The 27,864-nt window shown below is 48.2% G+C and overlaps 2 protein-coding genes and 1 long non-coding RNA gene across 8 annotated transcripts in view; 1 reads left to right on the forward strand and 2 right to left on the reverse strand.

Moving 5' to 3' along the window:
* The window catches only part of D2HGDH (D-2-hydroxyglutarate dehydrogenase), a 35,724-nt gene extending 23,972 nt beyond the window's left edge, over positions 1-11,752 (reverse strand). Inside the window, exons 1-3 of one of the 2 annotated variants that reach the window (XM_039487578.1) lie at positions 11,614-11,752; positions 7,204-7,613; positions 1,955-2,012 (exon numbers count right to left, since the gene is read on the reverse strand). In XM_039487578.1, the coding sequence (XP_039343512.1) occupies positions 1,955-2,012; positions 7,204-7,606 (461 nt within the window). In that variant the 5' untranslated portion in view covers positions 7,607-7,613; positions 11,614-11,752. Of the gene's footprint in view, positions 1-1,954; positions 2,013-7,203; positions 7,614-11,613 lie in introns of those variants that run through there. The other variant, XM_039487580.1, reaches the window with a different exon arrangement.
* The window catches only part of LOC120371640, a 36,741-nt gene that overhangs the window by 1,497 nt on the left and 7,380 nt on the right, over positions 1-27,864 (forward strand). Inside the window, exon 2 of the long non-coding RNA XR_005584505.1 lies at positions 20,693-20,776. This is a non-coding gene — a long non-coding RNA (uncharacterized LOC120371640). The remainder of the gene's footprint in view (positions 1-20,692; positions 20,777-27,864) is intronic.
* Positions 24,517-27,864, reverse strand: part of ING5 (inhibitor of growth family member 5) — a 34,334-nt gene continuing 30,986 nt past the window's right edge. For all 5 annotated transcript variants that reach the window (XM_039487584.1, XM_039487586.1, XM_039487585.1 and 2 more), the window contains 2 exons: positions 27,803-27,841; positions 24,517-26,716 (listed from right to left, as the gene is read on the reverse strand). In XM_039487584.1, the coding sequence (XP_039343518.1) occupies positions 26,635-26,716; positions 27,803-27,841 (121 nt within the window). In that variant the 3' untranslated portion in view covers positions 24,517-26,634. The remainder of the gene's footprint in view (positions 26,717-27,802; positions 27,842-27,864) is intronic.

Consider the following 27,864-nt stretch of genomic DNA (forward strand, 5'->3'; position numbering starts at 1 on the left):
TGGTGCAATATGGCTGATATCCAGCGTCATCATCAGCCTTTTGGCACATGGTGCAGTGCAAAAGGACTGGTAACCATTCTCATCAGCCCATGAGTGCTCCTGGCTGGCCTCCAGTGAGGTCGGCCGGGGGCGCCTGGGTAAAAAACTCCTGATCATTCCTGGTAGATGGTGCAGTAGGACTGATAACCGTCTTCATCATAGCAACAGGAGGCTGAGCTCCATCAGCCCCCGCCCTTCATGTGTAAAGAAAAGATTCAATTGTCCCTGGACTAGCAGCGAGATGCTGGGCTCCTCTCCCCCACACTGCTTAATGTCCTGTCTGGACTATCATAGCAGCTGGAGGCTGCCTTCCCCTCATATCTCACTAACAAGTCACTGTTTCTTATTCCTGCATTCTTTATTACTTCATCACACAAGTGGGGGGACACTGCAACGGTAGCCCAGGAAGGCTGGGGGAGAACGGAATCAACAGGTGGGGTTGTTGCAGGAGCACCCCCTGTGAATAGCATACAGCTCATCATTTCTGCGGGATCTGACATGGAGCAGCTGTGCTCTCTGGTTCTCTGATACACTGCTTCTCTAGTACACTTGCCCCATATTCTAGGCAGGACTGATTCTATTTTTAGATACTAAAAAGGAGGGATTGACTCAGGGAGTCATTCCCATTTTTGTCTTTTGCGCCCCCCGGCCGATCTCAGCCAGGGGCACTTATGACAGCAGCAGAAGGTGCAGTGCAAAAGGACTGGTAACCATCATCTTATTGCCAATTTATGACATGGTAGATGGTACAGTAGGGCTGATAACCATCTCTGCTGTCATGCAAAAGCAAATGCATGCTGCTGTGTAGCGCTGCTGAATCGCCTCTGTCAGCGGCATCTAGTACACATACGGTGACAGTCACAAAAGGCAAAACAGGCTCCATGATTGCCATGCTATGGTGTCTGCCAGGGCAATCCAGGGAAAAAAGGCGCGAAATGATTGTCTGCCGTTGCTTTCCCAGAGGAAGGAGTGACTGATGACATTTACCCAGAACCACCCGCGACAATGATTTCTGCCCCATCAGGCATTGGGATCTCAACCCGGAAATTCCAAGGGGCAGGGGAGGCTGCGGGAACTATGGGATAGCTACGGAATAGCTACCCACAGTCCAGAAATCGACGCTAGCCTCGGACCGTGGACGCACACCACCGATTTAATGTGTTTAGTGAGGCCGCACGCACTCGATTTTATACAATCTGTTTTACTAAACCGGTTTATGTAAATTTGGAATAATCCCGTAGTGTAGACGTACACCCAGTGACACCGAGAGCAGTATTGTCATTGACTTCAATGGATATAGGATCAGACCTTCAGGTTCAGGAGCTCTTTGAAGCTGCGATCAGGCCAAAGGTTTCTCTTGTAGGATTTATTTTGAATCTCTTATTTTATTTTCCTTTTGTTCTCCTAATCTCCTTTTTCCCCTTTGGCTATTTTTCTCCTTCAGCCTGAGCCTGTTGTGACCTTCTGAGGGTTGTTCCTTTCTGCTACTGGCACTGTTTCCAATTAGGTCAGTTCAGTGGAGCAGAGAAATCTCTAATGATGAGATGCTGCCCCCTACACACACACACACACACACTACTACTACTAAGGATTTTCTAATCAGGGCCACAGGTGTGTGGATCTGAGGAGCCAGCTGTTTCCCATTTGGCATTTATAACATTTGTTAGTTGTTCCAGTGATCACATTTCTAGTTAGGAACCCATTCCTTTCCCTAACCACCTGAAAGCTCTCTTGGTCTAGCATTCATAATTAGACTGGATTTGCTCATTCATGCACATTACCTGGTTTCTTGATTAAATCTGGTAGCAATGTCAAATGATATGAGAAAATTGTTAGAGTAGAGCAAAGACAGAATTCAGAGATAGCAAAATAGAAGCGCTAAGTAGCAAAGATCAGTTAAAAAGATGTAAATTACCTGAGAATCTCAGATACCTCTGCTGCTGTCCGTGGCCTCAGTAACATCTTACTGCAGCCTGCAATGAAAGCAAAGTATGGTAAAATCAATCTGAAGCAAAGATTGTGGCCAAAAAGAAAAACCCAACATCTTTTGGTATTTCTGACACTAATGGCAACAGAACATGTCAGGGTCATCTGCACCACAAGCTTCAATTATGAGGTGAGGTTACTTGTTCCCTGGTTTAGCAGCACAGGGAAAATCATGGAAGAAACACGTTCCTGCAATGCTCCAATAGTAACCAAACTCAGGGTACATCTACACCAGGGCTCGGCAACCTATCAGAAGTGGTGTGCCAAGTTTTCATTTATTCATTCTAATTTAAGGTTTCGTGTGCCAGTAATACATTTTAATGTTTTAAGAAGGTCTCTTTCTATAAGTCTATAATATATAACTAAACTATTGTCGTATGTAAAGTAAATAAGGTTTTTAAAATGTTTAAGAAGCTTTGTTTAAAATTAAATTAAAATGCAGAGCCACCCAGACCAGTGGCCAAGACCCAGGCAGCGTGACACTGAAAATCAGCTCACGTGCCACCTTTGGCACATGTGCCACAGGTTGCCTACCCCTGGTCTACACTACCCGCCGGATCGGTGGGTACCGATCGATCTGTAGATGCGATAAATCGATCCCTGATCACTCTCCTGTTGACTGCTGAACTCCAGCTCGGCGAGAGGCAGAAGCAAAGTTGACGGGGGAGTGGGTGGCCATCGATCCTGCGCCACGAGGACGTGAAGTAAGTGATTAAGTTGATCTAAGATACATCGACTTCAGCTACACTATTCTCATAGCTGAAGTTGCCTATCTTAGATCGATCTCCCCCCACCCCCCGACCGAGTGTAGACCAGGCCTTAGTGATCAGAAATGACATTGATGGGCTGCAAAGGGAGCAGTGTCCTATAACAACAGGAATAATACTGAGCTCTTATATAGTGCTTTTTATCTATAGCTCCCCAAGCACTTTATTAAAAAGGTAAATATCATTATTCTCATTTTACAATTAGAGTATGTTGCTATGGTGAGGACAAGAGATGGTCAGAAAAATAAGAGATTAAATGGCACTAGTTTTGGCAAATACCAGCTCTCATGTGGCTGGAATTTTTCCCACAGAACGTGTATAACTGGCCAGATGTAATAATGGATGACTTTCACTTCTCCCTGAAGTACTGTACACATAGAAACACTTAGGCCTGGTCTACACTAAGAAGGGGGGTCGAACTAGGGTACGCAAATTCAGCTACGTGAATAGCGTAGCTGAATTCGAAGTACCCTAGTTCAACCTACTCACCCATCCAGACGCGGCAGGGTCGAACTCTGCGGCTCCCCCGTCGACTCCGCCACCGCCGTTTGCAGTGGTGGAGTACCGGAGTCGACCGCAGCGCTTCCGGAGTTCGAACTATCGCGTCTAGATCAGATGTGATAGTTCGAACTCCGAGAAGTCGAACTCACCGCGTCGACCGGGAAGGTAAGTGTAAACCTACCCATAGGGTACCAAACTAGGTAAATCATTGGTAGGGCCCTACCAAATTCACAGCTATCAAAAACACATCACAGGCCATGAAATCTGGTCTTGTGTGTGTTTTTACTCTACACCAGGGGTCCAGCTCTGAAGGCAGTGCCCTACCAGCAGCAGTGCAGAAGTAAGAGTGGCAATACCATACCATGCCACCCTTCTGCGCTGCAGCCTTCAGAGCTGGGAGGCCAGAGAGTGGTGGCTGCTGACTGAAAGCTCAGCGTTGCAGGCAGCAGAGCAGAAGGGTGGCAATACCATACCATGCCATCCTTACTTCTGTGCTGCTGCTGATGGCAGCTCTGACTTCAGAGTTGGCAGCAGCCGCCACTCTTCACCTGCCCAGCTCTGAAGGCAGCACTGCCACCAGCAACAGCACAGAAGTAAGGGTAGCAATACCACAACACCCCCTACAATAATCTTGCAATACCCCCCCTCCAACTCCTTTTTGGGTCAGGATGCCTACAATTACAACACCGTGAAATTTTAGATTAAAATAGCTGAAATCATGAAATTTATTATTTTTAAAATCCTATGACCATGAAATTGACCAAAATGGATCATGAATTTGCTAGGGCCGTAATCATTGGTCTTCTCCACAGAGACAAATCTTAAATTTCCTAAATTAGCTCTGCTCAGTCCAGCGTTCTGCTTCACTGGCTTGGCATTGGCAACCATGGAAAACATATGTCATTTTCCATGCTAAGAGAATAAATAAGTGGAGAGAAGAAAACTCCAATAACAATCACCTTCTCAAAAATAAGTCCGCTGTGTTGAAGACTGAAGAATCATACCCTACTGTAAGGTATTTTAACACCTTGTTCTAAATACTCATTGGGTCAGTGAGTTTAATGATGATACAAGGCAAGTACTTTATAGAGCTCTCACAAATCTACAGGCACTCTTGCATTTTTAAGGTACGTCTACACTACGGAACTATTCCGAATTTGCATAAACCGGTTTTGTAAAACAGATTGTATAAAATCGAGTGCGCGCAGCCACACTAAACACATTAAATCGGTGGTGTGCGTCCACAGTCCGAGGCTAGCATCGACTTCTGGAGCGTTGCACTGTGGGTAGCTATTCCGTAGCTATCACATAGTTCCCGCAGCCTCCCCCGCCCCTTGGAATTTCCGGGTTGAGATCCCAGTGCCTGATGGGGCAAAAATCATTGTCGCGGGTGGTTCTGGGTAAATGTCGTCAGTCACTCCTTCCTCTGGGAAAGCAACGGCAGACAAGCATTTCGCGCCTTTTTTCCCTGGATTGCCCTGGCAGACGCCATAGCATGGCAATCATGGAGCCTGTTTTGCCTTTTGTGACTGTCACTGTATGTGTACTAGATGCCGCTGACAGAGGCGATTTAGCAGCGCTACACAGCAGCATGCTTTTGCTTTTGCATGACAGCAGAGATGGTTACCAGCCATACTGCACCATATACCAATCCATAAATTGGTAAAAAGATGATCATGGTTACCAGTCCTTTTGCACTGCACCATCTGTTGCTGTCATAAGTGCCCCTGGCTGCTCTTAGCCAGGGCGCAAAAACAAAATTGGGAATGACTCCCTGAGTCAATCCCTCCTTTTTGGTATCTAAAAATAGAATCAGTCCTGTCTAGAATTTGGGCAAGTGTACTAGAGAACTACTGTATCATAGAACCAGAGAGCACAGCTGCTCTGTGTCAGATCCAGCAGAAATTATGAGCTGTATGCTATTCACAGGGGGTGCTCCTGCAACAACCCCACCTGTTGATTCCATTCTTCCCCCAGCCTTCCTGGGCTACTGTAGCATTGTCCCCCCACTTGTGTGATGAAGTAATAAAGAATGCAGGAATACGACACAGTGACTTGTTAGTGAGAAATGAGTGGAAGGCAGCCTCCAGCTGCTATGATAGTCCAGACAGGACATTAAGAACTGTGGAGGAGAGGAGCCTAGCATCGCGCTGCTAGTCCAGGGGCAATTGAATCTTTTCTTTACACATGAAGGGTGGGGGCTGATGGAGCTCAGCCCCCTGTTGCTATGATGACGACGGTTATCAGCCATACTGCACCATCTGCCAGGAAAAATTAGGGCCAGGCACCCTTGATTGACCTAACTGATGCTAGTCGGCATGGTTACCAGTCCTTTTGCACTGCCCCATGTGCCAATAGGCTGATGATGAGGACGGGTACCAGTCATATTGCACCATCAGCCACCCATGGCGGAGGGTGGGGGGGAGCAAGGATGTTGGTATTGAGTGCTGCAGCATCGCATCTATCTGCAGCATTCAGTAAAGATAGGGTGACATGTTAAAGAGTCAAGAGAGGATTTTTTTTCCCTTTCACTTCTGGGGGTAGGTGGGGGGGTGCGTAAATTGCCGAGCTATGCCCTGACCCACCGCGGACACTGTGTTTGACCCTAGAAGCATTTGGAGCTCAGCCAAGAATGCAAATACTTTTCGGAGACTGCAGGAACAGTGGGATAGCTTGAGTCCTCCAGTCCATGAGCGTCCATTTGATTCTTTGGCTTTCCGTTACGCTTGTCACGCAGCAGTGCGCTGAGCCCCATGCTATGGCGTCTGTCTGGAGATTTTTTAAAAATGATTTTGAATTTCGTCTTCTGTAACGGAGCAAATGATATGAGATTTGCCTGCCCTTACAGCGATCACATCCGCATGGTCCATGCGGGAGCTCTTTCTTTATTTTGATTTTTTAACTGCATCGCCACACGTGCTGATCGGAGCACCACGCTGGGCAAACAGGAAATATTCAAAAGTTCGCGGGGCTTTTCCTGTCTACCTGGCCACTGCATCCGAGTTCAGATTGCTGTCCAGAGCGATCAGTGGTGCACTGTGGGATACCGCCCGGAGGCCAATACCGTCGATCTGCGGCCACACTAACCCTAATCCGATATGGTAATACTGATATTAGCGCTACTCCTCTCGTTAGGGAGGAGTACAGAAACCGGTTTAAAGAGCCCTTTATACCGATATAAAGGGCCTCTCAGTGTGGACGGGTGTGGCGTTAAATCGGTTTTACGCTCCTAAAACCGGTTTAAACGCCTAGTGTAGACCAGGCCTTAGACTAATTTTCAGGGACAGCATCCAATAGCTCCACCTTTAGGATAATCAAAGAAAGATTTGACTATTTGAAGATTTCAAACAAACACTCTTATTTTTAAGGTAGATATGATACTCTAAAAGAATCAATTAAAACATAATTGACTGTTTAGTGGATGAATTTCACTATAAAATGAACCATTTCAAAAGCAAGGTAAAACTTTGGGTATATGTAAGCAAAACTATAATTTAACAGTTAACCAAGAGCTGATTGGGAAATATTTTTTGTTCCAATGAAAAAATCTGACAAAATTGAGAGTTTTGACCAAAAAAAAATTCATAGGAAAGTATTTTTTGAATGAAAAATTTCCACCAGCTCTAATAATCAAATTTGATTTTGTAGGATTTGTATAAATAAGCAGCAGCACAAACTTGGCACCGGAGTTGATGTTTTTGCCTGCAGATTCAGTGGGATAGATGGCTATAAAACTATTAGAATAAACTCTTAAAGGTTGAGTATATCCAATAGTTTTATTAAAAAGGGAAGCAGGTTTTTGGAAAGAAAATAAATATATGAGAGACTTTTTGCTATTTTTATAGCTGCTAATATATACTGCTAATTATGTTTAAAAGGGGGTAGAGTGTCAAAATGTTAAAACACCTACCTCGGACTGACTGCAGCCAGTCCACATTAAACAGTCGTAATTCATCTGGGTCTGTGATGACTCTACCAGGTATAAGGTGCTCGAAAAAAGCTATATCACTATCAGAAACATGAGAGAAGGGCAGCCTCTGCACACCATACCGCTCACTAGTCAGCATCACTTCCTTGGGGCTGCTGGAGGCTGTAGAGAGAGCTCGCTTGCCCAGCAGACTGGTGCCTGATAGGACAGATGGCCTGGACACTGGTATCCTGTATAGCTCTACTAGTTTCTTCTGCTTAAGTGTCCACTGAGCAGTAGCACTGGTCCACACTGCCAAGGATCTCTTATGGCCATTCATCTGCCATCTTGGTAGGGTCCAACAGCACCTAACCAAACGAAGCTGGACGAGACAGGAAACTGTCATGGTTGCCCTGAAATGCAAACAGAGGATTAACACCCAGTTTCGATTCTTCCTGCTGCTCTCCATGTCCCGTATGCATAAAAAAACTAGATTTTTCAACTAACTGACTTGCTACTGTTCTTTATGGAGGCAGAACTATAGGGAAAACCTAGCTCCCGTAGGGAGTAAAAGGTCATTCTTATTTGCAGATAGGAGAGTTTCAGGATCATCGTTATATTATTGTATACAATCAACCCATCTCATATCTAGGAAAATCCAGACTGAAGTAGGATCATATAGGGGAAGCAGAGGGAAACCAAAGCTTCTAGTATTTGTTAGGATATAGATATTCAAGCCTGTCTGGCCTTTACTTTAAGAATTTAGGTGTATTCTTATCACTTAGCTAGATATAGAGGTATAAAAGAAAGAATCAAAATCAAAATAATTGTCTATCTGTGTAAGGGCCTTCTCTCACTGTGACAGTCTGTTGGCCTGTTTAGTCATATTGAAATAAGGCAATCTGGGGCTGTTAGGAAGGTGAGCCGATCAATCACCTCCAGAGAAAGGGAAGAGCTTAGAACATGTAAAAAGAAATTTAGTTTGATAGTTTTCTGTCTGGTAAGAACTCACTTATCAATAGACACAGCAGGAGAACCCTTATGTCTGTTTAGATGTAGTTGTAAAACCCTTATGTCTGTATAGATGTAGTAGTGAAATTCTCACTTCTGTATTGTTTTGTATGTTTTTTTGCATGGTCTCTGTCTGGTTCTGTAATTGTTTCTGTCTGCTGTATAATTAATTTTGCTGGGTGCAAACTAATTAGGGTGGTGGGATATAATTGGTTAGCTAATCATGTTACAATGTTAGGATTGGTTAGGTAAATTTTAGTAGAATGATTGGTTAAGGCATAGCTAAAAATATTACTATATAAATTAGGGGCAAACAGGAAGTAAGTTGGGATTCGAAAATAAGGAAAAAAGAACTTGGATTTAAGCTTGCTGAAAGTTCACTCCAATAAACATCGAATTGTTTGCACCTTCGGACTTCGGGTATTGTTGCTCTCTGTGCATGCGAGAAGGACCAGGGAAGTGTGAAAGTGAAGGAATAAACTCTCTAACAGTATTACTGAAAATTCCCAATGAAATATACATGATTTATCATATCTTTCATTGAGAAATGCATGCATTATAATGGCTGTAAAGGTCCTTCAAAACTGTTTTCAATGAAGGACAGAGCTTCATATTTAATGCACCTACTCATGTGCTGCTTCCTGAGGACATACGCCCTCAGCCCTTATGCTGCACATGACATGACTGGTCTTTTTCACAAATTCTACCCATAGCTCAAGCCTGCTTTTCCCCTGCATCTTGCCCTTGAGAAGGTACCCATATATAAACTCCTGAAGCCTGATTCTCCACTCCAAGGCACAACGCAGTTGAGAATCAGACCCGTCTGTGTGTTTCCCATGACACTGGGTACATTTGCAAGAATCTATAAACTGAGATACTTATTAATCTGTAAGAATCCAAAGAACACATATCTGACCAACACCATTTGGGGGCTGGCTGGATACAAATTGCAGTTGAGGTACCCCCTCCCGCCCCCAACAACAAGGAGAAGATGTTAACTACTCCAGTGACCAGTGAAAGGGTGTGGGTGTGGAAGAATTAAAGACTTAGTGCAAACTGATGAGTCAAACAAAGAAATCCTCTCTGCTTTCATTACCAATTTTTACAATACTAGTATTAAACACCGATTAAAATGTTTCTTTGTACAAACAGTAAGTTTCAATAATATGCTGGAGTGCTGGATGTGATGTGAATAAACCAGTGAAAGTGCTTGGATGCTCAGTGGAATAAGTTGATAGAATTATTGACTATAACCAATCAGTTTCAGAAGCAAGGTAAAACTTTGGTTATATATAAACAAAAAATATTGCCTAGCTATCTCCCCTTCTAGATCATATAATGGGACTTTTATAGGGAAATAGGACAAATAGGACACATCAAGTGTATACTCATTTGTCCATGGCATTTATTGCTAAAAATTTGCATTCCTCCTCCCACTTCCAACATATAGCTAAATGCCCACAAGCCAATGTCAAAATGCAGCATTTACAAGGGATCTGGCTCCACTGCCCATAGAAAATATGTGAGAAAACTGAGTTCCTATGTTGATTCAGGCCCAATGAGCATGTACCACTGCCAATTATTGCCACATTATGCCCATGTGGTTATGCTGAGAAAAGAACCCCCCAGAGTGAATGATAATAGACACATTTTTGTCCTGCTGTCCAATTTAGTGTGTGGCACGTAATAGAATAAAATTAACAAGTTTGCTACTTTTTAAAATAAGGTTTAAACAGTTTTATATATCTATATCTATCTATATATCTATATCTATATCTATATATATAATAACCTGACCCATCTTCTATTCTATTTACTTTGGTGTGAATAAGAACCTGCTACTCCAGTAACTTTGCTACCAACCCAAAGCATCTGCCTGCTCAGATGCTCAGCCTTTCACACAGGACACGTGAGGGGATTTTGGAAAAGCTGAGCTTTCCTGTTGGAACCCGTATGTTCAGAGGCAGCTGTTTCAGGATGTGCCCAGCTGTCACTGGGAATCTTTTGTATGTGTGTTTGGGGAGATGGCAACATGGAACATACAGCTGAGAAACGCTTTCATGCTAAGAATCTCTCCTTTTTATTAAATGGTCACATGGGATACAACCTAATTTCCTACAGTGGAGTCCTGCCATAGGTAGATAATCATTGCAGTGGTCTACCATCTGGCAGGTGCATGGCAGCAAGCATGCAGCTTGGCGTGCCAAGACAGGTCTGTTTGTGTGTGCTGTAGGGGAGTGTAAGTCATGGTCAGCATTCCCAGACAACAGGAGTGGACCATGACTATCACACTGCACACTGCCAAGGCACTGTGGGGCAGAGGGAGCATTGCACACTGCCAGGGGGAGGGCAGGGGGGAACAGACACACCCTGCCAAGACATGGGGGCAGAGGGGAGCACTGCACACTGCCTCAGTGGGGGACAGAAGCAACTGCCAAAAGGGGGGGCAGAGGGAGAGGGGGGACAACTGTCAAGATATGGGGGGGGCAGAAGGGGAGCATTGCACACTGCCTCGGCGGGGGGGGGAGAACGACGCACACTGCTAAGATATGGGGGGGGCGGAGAGGGAGCACTGCACACTGCCACAGCAGCGGGAGGGACAGGACATTACACACTGTCTCGGCGGGGGGAGGGGGACGATACACTGCCAAACTATGGGGGGTCAGAGAAGGAGCTCTGCACACTGCCTCAGCGGCGGGGGAGGGGGGGACATTACATACTACGTTGGCAAGGGGAGGGGACGCACACTGCAAAGATATGGGGGGGGTCGGAAAGCAGGGGCAGCTCGAGGCACCAGCTAAACAAGCAGGTGCCTAGGGGGCAAAATATAGGGGGCGGCATAAGGCTGGGGTCCCAGCTCATCCCGCCGCTGCGAGCCAAGGAGCGGCCGACCCCTGCAGCCGGGGCAGGGCCGCGCTACCGGCTCTCGCTTAGGAGGTGGCCACTGACCGCGAGAGCGGCGCGAACAAGCCAAGCAGGAGCAGCCCGTCCTCTGCAGCCGGGCAGGGCCGCGCTACCGGCTCCGCTTGGGGGAGAGCGATGGCTCCTTACCGGGCAGGGCCGCCCAGAGGGGGGGGCAAGAGGGGCAATTTGCCCCAGGCCCCGCAGGGGCCCCTGGAGTGTTTCCCGTCTTCCCGCGGCTCCGGTTGAGCTCCCGCAGGCAAGACAGCGGCAGCTCAAGGGGCCAGTGAGCCTGCGGGGCGCACCCGCCGCAGTCGGCTCCGGTCGACCTGCCGCAGGCATGCCTGCGGGAGCTCAACCGGAGCCAAATGCCGCCCCCCAGGGAAAGGGCCGCCCCACGCGCCTGCTTGGCGCGCTGGGGTCTAGAGCCGCCCCTGAGCGGGGGCCCCCCGCCGCCGAAGACCCCGGGCCCCCGGAATTCTCTGGGCGGCCCTGCCTTACCGCGGAAGAGCGGCGGGACCCGGTAGCGCGGCCCCGCCTGGCTGCGGAAGACGGGCCGCTGCTCCTCCGCTTGCTTGCGCCCGGTGCTTCAGCGCGTCCTAAACAGCGCTTCAGCCGCCTGGCTCGGGGGGCTGAGCTCCGCCCCGCCCCGCTCAGAGCCGTGTGGTCAGGGGGCGGGGCTGCGAGCTCCGGGCCGAGCGGCTCCTCCCCTCACCACGCGGCTCTGAGCGGGGAAGAGCTCAGCCCCCTCCGGGAGCCGTGCGGCTGCAGCGCTGGGCAGGGCCGCTTCTCGACGCGCGGTGAGCTGGGGGTAAGCAGCCGGGGCCGGGGGGTTGGCTAAGGGGCAGGGAGTCCCGGGGACACTCAGGGGGCAGAGAGGGGGCAGAGGTTCTGGGGAAGGGGGGGTTGGATTGGATTGGGGGGGTCTCGGGGAGGTGGTTGTCAGAGGACAAGGAGCAGGATGGGTCAGGGATTCTAAAAAATCTTATCTCATTTCATTTGGCACATTTAACAGGGTTTTTATTTGTTTGTTTGTTTTTGTTTTTTTGCTTGGTGAAACAAGAACTAAAAAAGCTCCAAGGTTTTCAATTTGTTGTTACCCCTCTACTCCACCTTCTTTTTCTCCCTCTTTACCTTTTTCTCTCCCCGCCCCAGAGGGAAAAGGAGGCGAGGAGAAGGAAAGGCTAAGAGAGGAAAAGCTCAATGAAAACCATTTTTAAAGACTTTAATTTAAGTGGAAAAGTTGAATGAAACCATTTTTCTGCACATTTTTTCTTAAATGTTGTTTTGATTGAACAAAAAAAATCACCCAGCTTTAGTTGTAACCACACAGGCTTCTGTATGCTCCTTGTGCCTAGCCTGAATGGCCCACTGGCCTGAGTTCAGTCTCATAGTGAATCACAAAGTGAATGTGTCAACAATACAATGCAGCTACAAAAGAAACTAATATCATTGTTGTTAGGACATATGATGCAACCTCATGCAGTATCTCTGGGGATACATACTGTATTAAGCTTATGAATGGTTTATGTATCACTGTGGGCCAGGGACTGTATGCAACTTGGGGCAGTGGAGGAGAGTGAGGGGGGATGATACCACAGCTCCTTCAGGAACTAAAAGCAGTGGATGGTGATTTAAGGTGAATCACTCAGGTTGTAAAGACCTCCAGAGAGGTACCATGCCTGGGGATGCTTGCGTAAACTGGTTCAAACTAGGTTTTCCAGAGACCAACTGACTAAGAAAGGATGTTTGGCATAAAAAGTCCACATTTAAACTGACTCAGGCATAGGCGGCAGGTTTGTATAATTTTTGGTGGGGCCCAAAATGGTGGTGTCCCCCCGCTCCCGCCCTGTAAGCCGATATAAAATGAAGCTACAACGCGTCAGTGCCACAAGATTACAAGGGTCAATTAAAAGTGGAAAGTAAGAAGCAGCACTTGCCTACTTCAATATACAGTATTATATTTTGTTGCACCTGTTGTGATGAAGTGGGAATGTTCTTAATATTTTCTCTGAATACTGTGTGGGTGCCTCAGTTTCCCCTGCAAGATGCCAACTGAAGGTGTTGGGGACAAAGAGATCAGGTGGCCTCCTTGTCCGGAAGAGAGACAGAGGCCAGAGGAGGGAGTGTCAGTTTGGAGCTGGCTGGGGAAATGGGGAGAGACCCAGAACTTGGTTCTGGGCTCCCCACCCCCCAAGATGGACCTGACAGAGGGGTTCTGTTTTCTGTACCAACAAGCTCTGTTTAAACTGTGTTCCCGTCATCTAATAAACCTTCTGTTTTACTGTCTGGCTGAGAGTCCCATCTGACTGCGGAGTTGGGGTGCAGGGCCCTCTGGTTGCCCCAGGACCAGCCTGGGCAGACTCGCTGTGGAAAGTGCATGACGTGGAAGGGCATGCTGAATGCTCTGAGGTCAGACCCAGGAAGGTGTAAGCTTCTTGCCCTGGAGACAGTCTGCTCCAAGAGAGGAGGCTCCCCCAGAGTCCTGACTGTCTTTGTATGGAGTTGTTCCAAAGCATCACAGCATCCCGTTCCACACCGTGCACTTCCCAGAAGTCCGCACAGGCACTGACACTCCCTCCTCCGGCCTTTGTCTCTTTTCCAGGCATTAGGAGGCCACCCGATCTCTCTGTTCTCCAACACCTTCAGTTGGTACCTTGCAGGGGAAACTGATTCGGGAGAAATGAAGTAAAAACTGCCCAAACCGAGCTTGAGCACTCCTGAATTTTGAGGTGTTCAAATCCGGAAGGCAGGTGCTGGGGGTGGGAGAGGGCTGTGGGCTCCATGGGGGAGCATGGCAGCAACTGTCTGGAGCTGCACGGAGCCAGACACGCTGGTCTGAGTGGCACAGTAAGCGGTTTGGGGGTTGGAGAAGAGGTAGGGAGTTCCGGGGGGCAGTCAAGGGACAAGGAGCAGGGGGGGTTGGATGGGGCAGAGGTTTGAAGGGGCAGTCAGGGGACAGGCAGCAATTGGATAGGCACGGGAGTCCAGGAGGTTTATCAGGGGACAGGTAGGGGGTGCGGTCCTGGGGGGGAAGTTGGGTGGGGTCTCAGGAGGGGGCAGTTGGGGCCAAGGAGAAGGGAGGCGGAGTTAGGGGCTGAGGTCCCAAGGGACAGTTAGGGGCAGGGGTCTCGGGAGGGGGTAATCGGGGAACAAGGACCAGTGGTGCTTAGTTAGGGGGTGGAGGTCCTGGGGGGCAGTTGGGGCAGGGGTCTGGGGAGGGGGCAATCAGTGGCCAGGGGCTGGGATTCAAAGGGCTCTGGGCTGCCTGCAACTGCGGGGGAGCCCAGAGCCTTTTAAATCCCAGCCACGGCTGGGAATCAGAGGGCTCTGCGCTGCCCGCTGCGGCGGGGAGCCCAGAGCCCTTTAAATCTCAGCCGCGGCTGGGATTTAAAGGGCTCTGGGCTGCCTGCAAACGCGGGGGGCCCAGAGCCTTTTAAATCCCAGCCGCGGCAGGGAATCAGAGGGCTCTGCGCTGCCTGCTGCGGCGGGGAGCCCAGAGCCCTTTAAATCTCAGCCGCGGCTGGGATTTAAAGGGCTCTCGGCTGCCTGCAACCGTGGGGAGCCCAGAGCCTTTTAAATCCCATTCGCGGCTGGGATTTAAAGGGCTCTGGGCTGCCTGCAACCGTGGGGAGCCCAGAGCCTTTTAAATCCCAGTCGCGGCTGGGATTTAAAGGGCTCTGGGCTGCCGGCAGCGCAGAGCAGGAGAGAAACCTAGCTCCAAATATTGCTGGAGCAGAGGCCCTGTCTGTGAATATTCCTGGGGCTAAAGCCCCAGGAGCCCATATAAGTTGGCGCCCATGGACTCAGGGCCTTCTTTTGATTCAGCAGGCAGACAAGTCCTTCTGACCAAAGACGAAATCCTTCCAGAAGGGCTGGAAGAACTTTGGCTTACTAGGGCCCCTGTCAGATTGAGCAGTGACATCTGATAAGCTTTTAGAGTATGTCATAAACATACAGTTAAGGGTGAATTCCTCTTTTGCCTGTAAAGGGTTAAGAAGATCACATAACTTAGCTGACACCTGACCAACAGGACCAATAAGGAGACAAGATACTTTCAAATCTGGAAGGGAGGAAAGTCTTTGTCTGTCTGTTGTGTGTGCTTTTGCCAGAGAAGATCAAGGAGGCAAGCCATGTAACTCCATTAAAATTAAAAAAGTTTGGATTTTTTTTAAGCAGACTTTTTTTATTGTTCCTTTAAACAATCAAACACTGCAAGCAGCAAATATTTGGCCACACACTTCTGAAACCCCAAATCATGTTCAGGTTTTGGCAGATTATTTCAGCTTTTTCAATTAGAAAAACCACAACAAATTTTGAAAGAAAGCAGACATTGTGATTTTTTTCTGCTTTTTAAAAACTCCTAGTTTTCGATCCAAAAAAAGTTTTGACGGAAAATATTTGTACAACCTTTTTAATGAGATTTAGTGCCTTTTAGCACTAGCTGATGCTGAGAACCAGTGATACCTTGTAAAGGTGACTTGAAAATAAATTCTCAAAACTGGGTTTGTGCTGAGATGCAGAAGGTTTTTAAATGTTTATTTTTCCCAGGGCAACCGGGGGCGGGGGCAAGTGTGGCAATTTTCCCCAGTGCCCCCACGAGAATACAGTATTCTATAGTATTGCAACTTTTTTTTATGGAAGGGGCCCCCAAAATTGCTTTGCCCCAGGCCCCCTGAATCCTCTGGGCAGCCCTGGTTTGCGCTGCTGCAAGCTGAGGAGCAGCCTGTCCTCTGCAGCTGGGCAGGGTTGTGCTACCGGATCCTGCCTAGGGAGTGGGGGTGGCCGCTGACCGCAGGAGAGTGGCGTGAACAAGCTGAGGAGCGGCCTGTCCTCTGCAGCTGGGGCAGGGCCGTGCTACCGGCTCCGCCTTGGGGGTGGTGGCCGCTGACCACGGAAGAGCAGCGGGAGCCAGTAGCGCGGCCCTTCCCCGGCTGCAGAGGATGGGCTGCTCCTCCTCGGCTTGTCCGCGCCGCTCTCCCACAGGCAGCGGCCACCCCCCAGGCAGGAGCCGGTATTGCGTCCCTGCTCCAGCTGCAGAGGACGGGAGGAACATGATGCCCGGGTGGGCCGCTCTTCCTTGGCTTTTCCCTGCCTCCTCCTCTCTGCGCCACCTCCTGCCAGGGGATGGGAGAGGGGAGCAGAGCGGAAGCCTGGGCTGAGCCGAGCTCATGCCAGGGCCAAGGCGAAGACCAAGGATGAGCGGGGCTGGAATCCAGCAGTAGCCCCAACCCCTGGCCCTGGGAGCGGTGGTGACTGGAGCTGAATCCGCCTTGGGCCAGATCTGCAGCAAGGTAAGAGTTGGGTGAGGCAGGAGGGTTTTGTTAAAATTAAATGTTAATGTAAAAATAAGGTAATAATTGGAGACATACCAATCTCCTAGAACTGGAAGGGACCTTGAAAGGTCATTGAGTCCAGTCCCTTGCCTTCACTAGCAGGACCAATTTTTGCCCCATATCCCTAAGTGGCCCCCTCAAGGATTGAACTCACAACCCTGGGTTTAGCAGGCCAATGCTCAAACCACTGAGCTATCCCTCTCCCCGTCACATTTAATGTAATGTTAAAATTACATTAGTAGGAAATGGTTTTGTTTCACTAACTACAAATTCTGTTTTCATTTTTTTTTTAATTTTAAACAGTCAAAACAAAAGTGCAAACATATGTAAAAGCAAAAGAAATTCGGGGGGGGCGCAGCCAAAAATTTTTTTGCTTGGGGCAGCAAAAAAACCTAGAGCCGGCCCTGTCGGAGAGGGAGCATTGCACACTGCCTCGGCGGGGGGGGGGGGGGGGAGAGAGGTGACATTACACACTGGCTCGGCGGGGGTGGAGGGACGCACACTGCCATGATGGGGGTGGAGGTCGGAGAGGAAGCACTGCACACTGCCACAGCGGCAGGAGGGACGGGACGCTACACACTGCCAGGGCGTTGGGGTCACGCTGCTACCCACGTGGGGCTGTAGTATGTCACCCGCCCATAGTGTTCGCGCGACACCTGCCACTCGTTATATTACCGAGCCCGGGTCTGCGGCTGCCTCGCCCGCCACGTCACACAAAGGCGCCCCCGGCCGCTTTGCGTCCAGCCGACCAGAAACCTGGTGACGGTTTCCGGAGACAGTCCTGACCCCCAGGCCGCCTCGTTAGAGTGGGACCCACGGGGCGGGGCCAGGAGTCAGAGCGAAGGGGGTCAGACCAGGAGCTGTGACGCAAAGCGCTACAAATGCGCACAACTGCGCCAACGCAACCCCCGCGGGGAGCGCAGAGCCCTTTAAATCCCAGCCGCGGCCAGGAATCAAAGGGCTCTGGGTTGCCCGCAGCCGCGGGGAGTCCAGAGCCCTTTAAATCTCAGCCGGGGCTGGGAGTCAGAGGGCTCTGGGCTGCCCGCAGTGGAGGGGAGCCCAGAGCCCTTTAATTCCCAGCCACGGGGAGTCAGAGGGCTCTGGGCTGCCCGCAGAGATTCCCAGCCATGGCTGGGATTTAAAGGGCTGAGGGCTCCCCGCGGCTGCGGGCAGCCCAGAGCCCTCTGACTCCCGGCACGTGGCCACTGTTTGCCCCCTCACCGGACCCCCACCCCCTATCTAACACCGCTGGTCCTTGTCCCCTGATACCCCTCTCCTGGGACTCCTGCCCCTATCTAAATGCTGCTGCTCCTTGCCCCCCGATTCCCCCCTCCCGAGACCCCTGCCCCAACTGCCCCTTGGGACTCCAGCCACTATCTAAGCCTCCCTTCTCCTTGTCCCCAGCTGCCCCCTCCTGAGACCCCCCAACTTTCCCCCAGGATCCCACCTCCTACCTGTCCCCTGATAAACCCCTGGGACTCCCATGCCTATCCTACTGCTGCCTGTCCCCTGACTGCCCCTCTGAACCTCTGCCCCATCCAACCACCCCTGCTCCCTGTCCCTTGACTGCCCCCTGGAACCCTCCACCCCTTCTCCAACCCCCAGCCCCCGTACCGTGCCACTCAGACCAGCGTGTCTGGCTCCATTCAGCTCCAGACACATTGCTGCCAGGCTCCACTGTGGAGCCCACAGGTCCCCGCCACCACCTGCTTTCCAGATTTGAACACCTCAAAATTCAGGAGAGCTCAAGCTCAGTTTGGGCAGCAGTTACTTCATTTCTCCCAAATCAAATATACTGATCCACTGTAACTTGCTGTAGAAAAAGCAGGATAAAATTGAGCAAGAAATGCTTATTAGTACTGGAATTTCTATTTTCAACAGCCATTGCCTTTTTGTTTGTTTAAAAGTAAGACAGTGATTTTGCATTGGCAAATTCCCCATAGAAAGAAAGAGTGGAACAAAAGAATAATAAAGGCACCTCAACTTTTCCTCATTTATGGAGGACAGTCTTATAGTATGCATCCAGATATCCTCCAATCATACAAGCTGAAAATTGTTCCACTTTACTGCAGCTCTGTTACCATATGGGAACCAATCCTGTCTGTGTTTTGTGCACATCCAAAATTCCTGCTGAATGACCTGCCCTGGGAGCGTTACCAGTGACCCAGGGCTGGGGAGGCAGGAGGTGTGTCAGGGGGGAGGCACTGGTAGTGGGGAGCCTAGGGCTGGGGCAGCAGCAGGGTTGGGGGAGGGCACTGATGGGGAGGAAAGGGGGAAGCCCAGCGCTGGGACGGCAGGGGATGTGGGTCAGTGGGGGGAGAGCCCAGGATTGGGGCAGCAGGGGGGCACAGGGGGGAGCCCAGGGCTGGGACAGGAGGCAGCCAAATTTTTTTTTGCTTGGGGCAGCAAAAAACCTAGAGCCGGCCCTGCCGGGTTCCTCCAGCCGCCGGAGTCCCGAGTCCTTTAATTTGACCCTGAGGGCTCCCAGCCACCTCTTCAGCTGGGAGCCCCCGGTTGATTTAAAATAAAGTATCGCCTCCCCACCCCCAACCTTCCTTCTTGGCCCACAGCTGTTTTGGTGGGGCGGCGCTGGGGAAGGAGGGTTTGTTTCTGCAGGGCTGGACGGCCCTGGGGCGGGGTGTTTATGCAGGGCCAGGAGGTTTTGGCCCTCGGCTGTTTTCTTTGTAGTAATGTGGCCCTCGCCGCTTTACGAGTTGTGCAGGCCTGGATTATAAGATGGGGCACATGACTTATGAGGAGAGGCTGAGGGAACTGGTCTTATTAAGTCTGCAGAAGAGAGGAGTGAGGAGGGATTTGATAGCAGCCTTCAACTACCTGAAGGGGGATTCCAAAGAGGATGGTGCTAGGCTGTTCTCAGTGATGGCAGATGACAGAACAAGGAGCAATGGTCTCAAGTTGCAGTGGGGTAGGTCTAAGTTGGATATTAGGAACAACTATTTCACTAGGAGGGTGGTGAAGCACTGGAAAGAGTTACCTAGGGTGGTAGTGAAATCTCCATCCTTTAGAGGTTTTTAAGGCCCAGCTTGTTAAAGCCCTGGCTAGGATGGTTTAGTTGGTGTTGATCCTGCTTTGAGCAGGGGGTTGGACTAGATGGCCTCTTGAGGTCTCTTCCAACCATAATCTATGATTCACCCAGCACTCACGTGCACACAGGACCGTCCTTAGGCATACACGGCTGTGTAGGACACCCAGAAATTTGGGGCGTGGCCTAGGCTGGTCGCAGCTGGAATTCTCTCTTCTCTGGGGGCACCGGGGGGACTTCTCCCTGACCCTAACCCTGCCCCCTCCCTCCTCAGCTGGCTGGGTGAGGACTCAGCCTCCGGCTCTGCTGACCCAGCCTTGGAGACAGGGGTGGCTTCAGGCACGAGCACGCCAAGCGCGTGCCTGGGGCGGCAAGCCACGGGGGGCGCTCTGCCCATCACCGCGAGGGCGGCAGGCAGGTTGCGTTCGGCGGCATGCCTGTGGAGGGCCCGCTGGTCCTGCGTCGTCAGCAGACCTCCTGCAGGCTGCCGCCGAATCTGCGGGACCGAGGAACTCCTGCAGGCAAGCCGCCGAAGGCAGCCTGCCTGCTGTGCTTGGGGCAGCAAAATACCTAGAGCCGCCCCTGCTTGGGGAGCCTAGAGTGGTGCAGCCCCGGCCCACTGCTGCCCGCAGTGGAGTTCCTCCCTGGACCCTGCCTGCCTGCACTGCTTGGGCTCTGGCTGGGGGGTCCAGGACAGGGCGACCGAAACTTCCATGTGAGTGGGGGGATGGGGGCAGACTTAAAGTAACAGGGTGCTCATTGTCTCTCACACTTCCCTAACACACACACACAGACTGGCTCTCACGAGTCAGTCCCCCAATACAGATTGTCATAGAATATCAGGGTTGGAAGGGACCTCAGGTGGTCATCTAGTTCAACCCCCTGCTCAAAGCACGACCAGTCCCCAACTAAATCCCTAAATGGGCCCCTCAAGGATTGAGCTCACAACCTTGGGTTTATCAGGCCGATGCTCAAACCACTGAACACACCACGGGGTCCCCCCTTAAGCCCATCTATCAGAGCTAGAATAAAAGAAACCACTAGATTGATATGAACTCACAACAACACTTTATTTACTAAAGGAGAAAGAAGGAAGGAAGGGGAGGAGAATGGATTAAGGACACTGGAGATTTGGAATACAAGCATACACATGCGCGCGCACACGCTCAGTAAAGCAAAGATGTTTTTCTACCACCTTCAGGTACTGCCGGTGGCAAGGCTGCAGAATCCAGACTGGTGAGATCAGCGATGGACACCAACGGTGGATCACAGGTGTCGAAGACAGGTAAGTAACCATATCTCAGACCCACCCTATCCCTCTTTGTGTCGTCTATGGATGAGTGTCAGATCTAACTAACCAGATCTAGTCCGAGAGTGCACGTCTTCCTGCCAAAAGAAAATAACTAATTAACCCCAAGATGACAACTTCGTTCAGTGAGTGGTTAATGGCCTGCAGTAGCCAATGTGGAAGCTATACCACATCACAGAGAGAGAGCTTTTTGACACCTGAGCCCCAAGGATTCCAACGCTCAAGAGCCTCTGGCCCCTCCCTTCGTTTGTTTATATAGAAACCGGTTATTTAGCAACAACTGATTCCCGCTCTTTTCACTTTCCCGCCTTTTGCCCAGAATAGGGGAACAAGAAACTGTCACAACATGGAGGTCACTTTGTTCTTATCCAGACCAAGATGGCCACCTAATCAACAATGCCCAAAAATCCAACTGGGTGTGTGCCTTCCCCAAGAATTCGGCAGGGCTGTAATTAACAGGTCTCCCTCACATGCCCTGGCTCGCTCTCTCTCTCACACACACAAGTATTGTTGTTGTTGTTGTTACTGCTTGGTACTTCCTGTCAAAATGCTCGTGGTGAGCCAAGACTAGCTAGGGGTTGAAGGAGGGCTGTAAGCTCTGGCAAGATGCAGCCTCCATGTGACAGCACGAAGCCTGTCTTGAGTCACTGCTGCAGCGTCTGCTGTGTACGAAGCTCAGTGTGTGTCAGCAATGTCTTGCCCTGTATAGCGAGATCTGTACAGCATACCCTCATAAAAATTGCCCCCTCCCTGAATGTGGAGGGCAGTGCCGTAACAAGGGCAAGGCGAGTGAGGCACTTGCCTCGGGTGCGCAAAGCAGAGGGGCACAGCTCTACTGTGATCAGCGGCGCTTCAGTGGCAGCTCTACTGCTGCCACTTCTTTGGCCATTCGGCGGCAGGTCCCTGAATCCCTCTCGGAGGGAAGGACCTGCCGCCGAATTGCCACCACCGCTTAATTCATTCTTCAGCAGCAATTCGGCGGCGGGTCCTTCTCTCTGAGAGGGACTTAGGGACCCGTTGCAGAATTGTCATCGAAGAATGAATGAATGAGGCAGCGGCAATTCGGTGGCAGGTCCTTCCCTCCAACAGGGACTCAGGGACCCGCCGACAAAGAGCCTGGAGCCGACCCTTGCTTCAGGCGCAAAATTTCCTTGTTACAGCTCTGGTGGAGGGAGATATGCCAGCATTTTGCCCCCCCCCCCACTCCTCGCCATGAATTACATAAACTGGGTTTTGGAATAAACAAAACCAAGTTTATTAACTATAAAAGTTAAATTTTAAGTGATTATAAGTAAGGCTGCAAATCTGTTACGGATTCTGTGACTTTCCGTTACTTCTGCTGGTGCTGGGGACCAGCTTCAGCAGTTTGGCTGTGTGAGAGGAGGCTCTGGGTTAGGGGCAGAGGGTTGGAGAGGCACAGGGGGGCACTTACCTGACACAAAGGCCATGTCCCTGCCTAATTTCAAATCCCTGCTCAAAAGGTCAACAGCATTTTTGAACACAGGCAGAACATTATTCCATAGCCTCATTCTTGGAAACGGCTGCTTTGGCTAAAATTTTCAAAAAAAACATTTAGTGTGAGGCAGACACCCCGTGTGGCAAATTCCAGGCCACATGGATTAAGTTTGGGAAAGTCATAAATAACTGAAAACAGAATCTGTCTTTGAGAAGTGTCAGGCAACCTACGTAATAGGTGGTGGCAACAACCCTACCTATAATAATTTAGGACAATTGGTGTGTATGCACAAGTCACTATAAACTGAAAAAACTAAAACACTACCCAAAAAACCCAAACCACAACCCTGCAAGGGATTGCACTATTGATGCTTAAAGGATCAATTTCAAAACATTGTATTTCCCTTTACTAACATCCTCTTTGACACTATACAAGTGATTTGCATATATAGTTATGAAAATTATACAGTGTGTTTGCATCGTTGTGTTCCCCAACATGAAGTCATCAATGTGCTGAAGTCTTCTTGACCCCCTATGAGAACTCTTTTCTTCAGCTGTGGGAGAACCATTGTGCTTTCAGAGTTTTGAACTGCAGTACATTCATCAACATTTTGATTTATTATGCATTTGTTCTGTTTAGCTAGTGTAAGCTCCATGGAGTAGGGATTGTCTCTTTCTGGTTTCTATGACACTCTCAGGGGTCGCCAATGCGGTGCCCGCGGGCGCCATGGCGCCGATGTGGGTATCTAAATGCGCCTGCGTCCAGGCCAGCGGTCGAGCATCTGCCGAAATGCCGCCAAAATTTGGCGCCATTTCAGCAGCGACGCCTCTCGATGACGCCGCTTGCCGCCGACATGCGACCTCATCGAGAGGCGTCACCGCCTAAATGCTGCCGAATGCTCGATTGCCGCCACGGTCCTACGTCTGGTGCCCGCCAGACGAAAAGGTTGGGGACCACTGACTTAAATACTACTACTTTTTTGAATGTGCATTTTTCTTCTATTAGGCTTTAATATTACAAACATTGTGTTTATAAAGGTCAGTTCCCTTTCTCATATCCCATTGCTGCTTCCCTTTCAACCCCCAAATAAATGCTAGGCTTCTTCCCAACTCCCCGGCTCCCTGCTTCTGTGACCCAGTTACTCAGAGTTTCCCCACAAATTCACTGGTTTACACTGAATCAAGCCCAGCCAAAAAATCATACCAAAGATTCTGCCTGATTTCAGGCGTCAGAATTTGATCTGATCTCTGTCTCAAAAAGTAGCATCCAGCCAGTAAACCCCTCCCCCTGCCAAAACACAGTCATTATAGGCATAATGGATGGTATTGGGTCTACGATGGGCCTGATTCGCCTCTTTTTTGCACTTTTAGTTGTTGACATGTACAAAATGACAGTGTTTTGACTTGGTACCATATTATACTTACCTTGCACTTTGAAAACTGATTTGGAGTAGTTTATAACTAATGTGCCCACAAAGTACTGTGACCTGACAAAGGACACAGAAAGAAGTAGGTAACTACTTGAGTAAAGGCCTTACTCACAGAAGCTGCAGTCCCTATCTTCGAACAGGTGCCATAAAATAGCTGGCAAGAGATGTGAGCATGGGGAGAGCCAAATGTTGTTGCACAAGGCATATATATTTTAAGTTTGAACATTGGCAGAATCATTTTGGGTTGCCACCTCTGAGATACAGAAAAAACTTCAGGACATCTGGGATGATCCTGAGCCCATAATACTGGACAACTGGCAGTATATATGGAGAACCCTTACAAGATTCCCCAGGACAGCCACATCACAAATAGGATCAATCTTGGGAAAACCTGGACCAGTGGCAACCCAACACTACTAGCCTCTAGGGGCAAGTTCTGCAGTCACAGAGACATTGCTTAACTGGGACTGGCAGCATACTGTCTACAACAGTTGGAGCCAGTAACAAGCAGTATAATCCTCACTCCATCACCACCATGCAGAGAATGGATAAGATTTAGAGAACTTGCCACCCAGGTTTTAAGTGTATGAAATGGGTCCCACTCCTGCCATAAAACCCTTTGCTAAATTCAAAGTTAACAGAGCTAATAATAGTCATTAGTCTTGGGACCAAGATGTGAGTTTGAGATATATGTACATCCATGCAATTATTTATGTATCTCTGTAGGTTCCCTTTGTGCATGGATTTGAAACTCTAGCCAGGAACCCTGAAACAATGTGACTTCAGACTTTTATTCCCAAAAATACTTTATTTATAACAATATATCCATTATCTATAACATAATCAAAAAATACTGCTATACATTTTTACATTTTTTAATAAAAAGATTTATAATATTCTCTTCCATTTACAAAGGGAACATAGCTAATTCCTTTGAGAATAAAACATAACATTCAGGTTAAAGTTACATCATCTCCAATTTGGATGAATTGTGATAAAGCTGACCACCACAAAATATACAGGTGTCTGAAAAAGCTTTTCTTGATAATCTTTAGTGGAACATTCCTTTTAAATCTCTCACAGTTCTGTCCATCCCTCTCCACAAAGGTAATGTGTATTTAACACTGCACATTCAAAATACAGGACTTCAAAATTCTTTAATGACCAAGATCAAGGCTACTGATCTTCCTGTCTAAAGAGGAGCAAAAAACTCTAAACCCAGAAATGAATGGGCAAACAGATACTATTAAATCTGTGATAACTTTAACTATTAGAACCTCTGTTTGTTAGCTCTCCCATATGGAACACACTCTTTATTGTTCAAACTCTGTTCCAACTCAGATGATCTGATACATTTGAGAGGTTGCGTGCCAAAGGACATCTGTCATCTTATCTAGTGTTCGTGGTCCCCATAGATACCTTTCATTCTTAGGACTGAGAACATAGTGCTAACTCTAGGTCTTTAGCTTCCCTGGTTAAAATAGAAAGCATCCATTCTTCCAGGCTACAGCCACCCAGACAAAAATCACTAAATAATTTGCTGCCCTAAGCAACTTTCTCTAAGTTTATGGTAATCAGCTTTGCATTGATAGATCTATAACTTCTTGGTTATGCAGCAACACCTCCAAAGAGATGTGTTGGCTTTTGAGAATCAGTTTAACCAAACAATTACAATTTATGGTTATTTCACAAAGTATTTTTTTTTTTAAATAAGTGTTGCCTACAATATTGTATCATTGGATAGATGGGGAAATGGAGCTTGAGTCTTCATCAGTATTACAATCTTCAAAACAGTGACACTCCTACTTGTAATCCAGTGTAACAGGATAATGAGGTATGGGTTTTTCACTGGCTACTTTACTACATGCTGATTTGCGAAAAGGTTTACTCTCCAGACAGAGGCAGAGTCTCTTCTTACACTCTGCGATGAGACATAAAAAAGGGCTGACTACATTCCCAGATCCAGCTTTGTGCAATTGTGCTTTCTCCCCGCTTCCCTCCAACAATCTGTTGCTAAGTTCTGTGTGCATATTTTTGCTGTGTTTGTTTTAAAATGGCAAAAACCATAGTCCTGTGAACATGAAAACTTCATATATACCATATGGAGTGATTTTAAACTACAGAACTCCGGAGACACTTTTTTCCACAGCTGATGCGACAATCAAAATACATTCACAGATAACTACACTAATACCAAGAGGGGTTTTCTATGACATTTTTGTTTAACTGCTACCTCCTACAAAGCCAAATGCAAATAGCATGACTGCAAGAAAGGAGACTTAGCAGGAGTTGTGTTTTACATTCTTGCATCACAAAATGCACACAAAGGGCACCAATCACTGGTCCTCCTGTAACAGAAAGACTATCTTGTTTGTTTTTTCAACTAGAATTGTGCTATATAAGCGTGTCTTTTGAATTAATTGTTCTGTTTTGTTGTAATACTGTGGGCCTGATTCTGTTATACTGCAGCCCCTTTCTGACATGCCAGTGGTCTATACAGTGGGCTACACCATTACAGCCACTGGTGGCCATAGGTAGTGGAATCCCAGAATATGGAAAGTACAAAAGTAACAAACCCATCTTTACCTCTCTTCTCAGTTCCTACACCAAGCATAGCTCAGTAGTGAGGGAGGAGAGGAAGAGAATAAGGGACTTATAGCTCAGTGGTTTGAGCATTGGCCTGCTAAAGCCAGGGTTGTGAGTTCAATCCTTGAGGAGACCATTTGGGGATTGGTCCTGCTTTGAGCAGGGGGTTGGAGTAGATGATCTCTTGAGGTCCCTTCCAACCCTAATAATCTATGATTCTATGACTTATATGGAATATTTTCTTTTCTTCCTCTTGGATTTCTGTCTTCCTTCCACTGTAGGGTATGACTCCCTAATGATAGCAAGATTCACATTTTATCTGTCAACCTGAAAGGCAACTCAAATCAAAAGCATGCAGATCTCTCACCAAACAAGCAAGATGTCCCTTTTAAAACATTCCTGCTGTGTGGACTTCTGTTTTATTAGCAGTGGTTCATGATGGATGCTGATTAAAATCAGAAAAAATGCAATAAGGTTAAAGTCAATGACTTCATCTCAGGTTTGATGCACCATCACAAGAATCTATATCTTATTATAATATTATTCTCCTCCTAAAACTTGTTTTCCTGATTATTTACCAAAGTGCAACATAGAGATAAGTAATGTAAACAGGCCTTAATTTTATTTCATGAGTAAATCTGACCCCACTATCTTCATAACACCACATTAGGTTTTTGTGTTCACTGTAAAGAACTTAAAGCATTTCCAGAGAAATGTGACGTTGGCAGGAAGGTCTGCACTCGCTCTTGCTACCACTGTCACTATGACACAATTCAGGGCAGATCTCTTGCTACTTAAAAACGATTTTCCTTCAGAATGGACAAATGTTTATGAGAGGAGAAAGGAATTCAAAAGAGGGGTCTGGATGTGGGAGCCGGCTCAAGTCCAAAGGCAGCAATGCAAAATTAAACAGAAATAATTCTCAATAAGAAGAGATGTGTAACTTCAGATACACTGAGCATGCTTCCCCAAAATTACATACAATACTTCGCTTTGGAGAAATAAGATACTGGCCTGCCTGTTGCTTTCAGTGCTACAGGACTGTACACACACACAAAAAATGGACTTCACTCCTAAATGTATGAATGTACTTCATGCAGGTTGCACTTATATAGAGATCCTTCATATACATTATGCATAGCTTCATGCATGCACTATTTAGGTAGTGGCAATCCACCATGCTGAAATGCTTTCTCATTCCCCTGAAATGCTTTAGGCAGTTTCACAGATTCCAATGCATTAGCAACAATTCCAGCTGCGGGCTGCTCCAAGTATTTCATAGTAACAGCTGTCAGTGCTGTGTGAAAATAACTTAAATAAAATCCCTGTGGCAACTTTCTCAAAAATCCTACCCTCCCTCACCAAGTCATCGTCATCTTTTTAAATAAAAATTACAACTGGCTGTTGGACAATTAAATATCAAATCAAAACAAGAAGGAAGGTAGGTCAAAAACTAAAAGATAATATTGCAACATGTAAGAAAGAATATATTAAACTCCTTCTGGATTCAGTATACATTCCCCTTCCTTACTTCTTTTTCTTCCTTTCCTGAACACAACGGGGACAGAACCTAGGGACAGAGAAGAATAGTAT

The sequence above is a fragment of the Mauremys reevesii genome, linkage group 9 (assembly GCF_016161935.1).
Source record: "Mauremys reevesii isolate NIE-2019 linkage group 9, ASM1616193v1, whole genome shotgun sequence".
Classification (NCBI taxonomy): domain Eukaryota; kingdom Metazoa; phylum Chordata; order Testudines; family Geoemydidae; genus Mauremys; species Mauremys reevesii.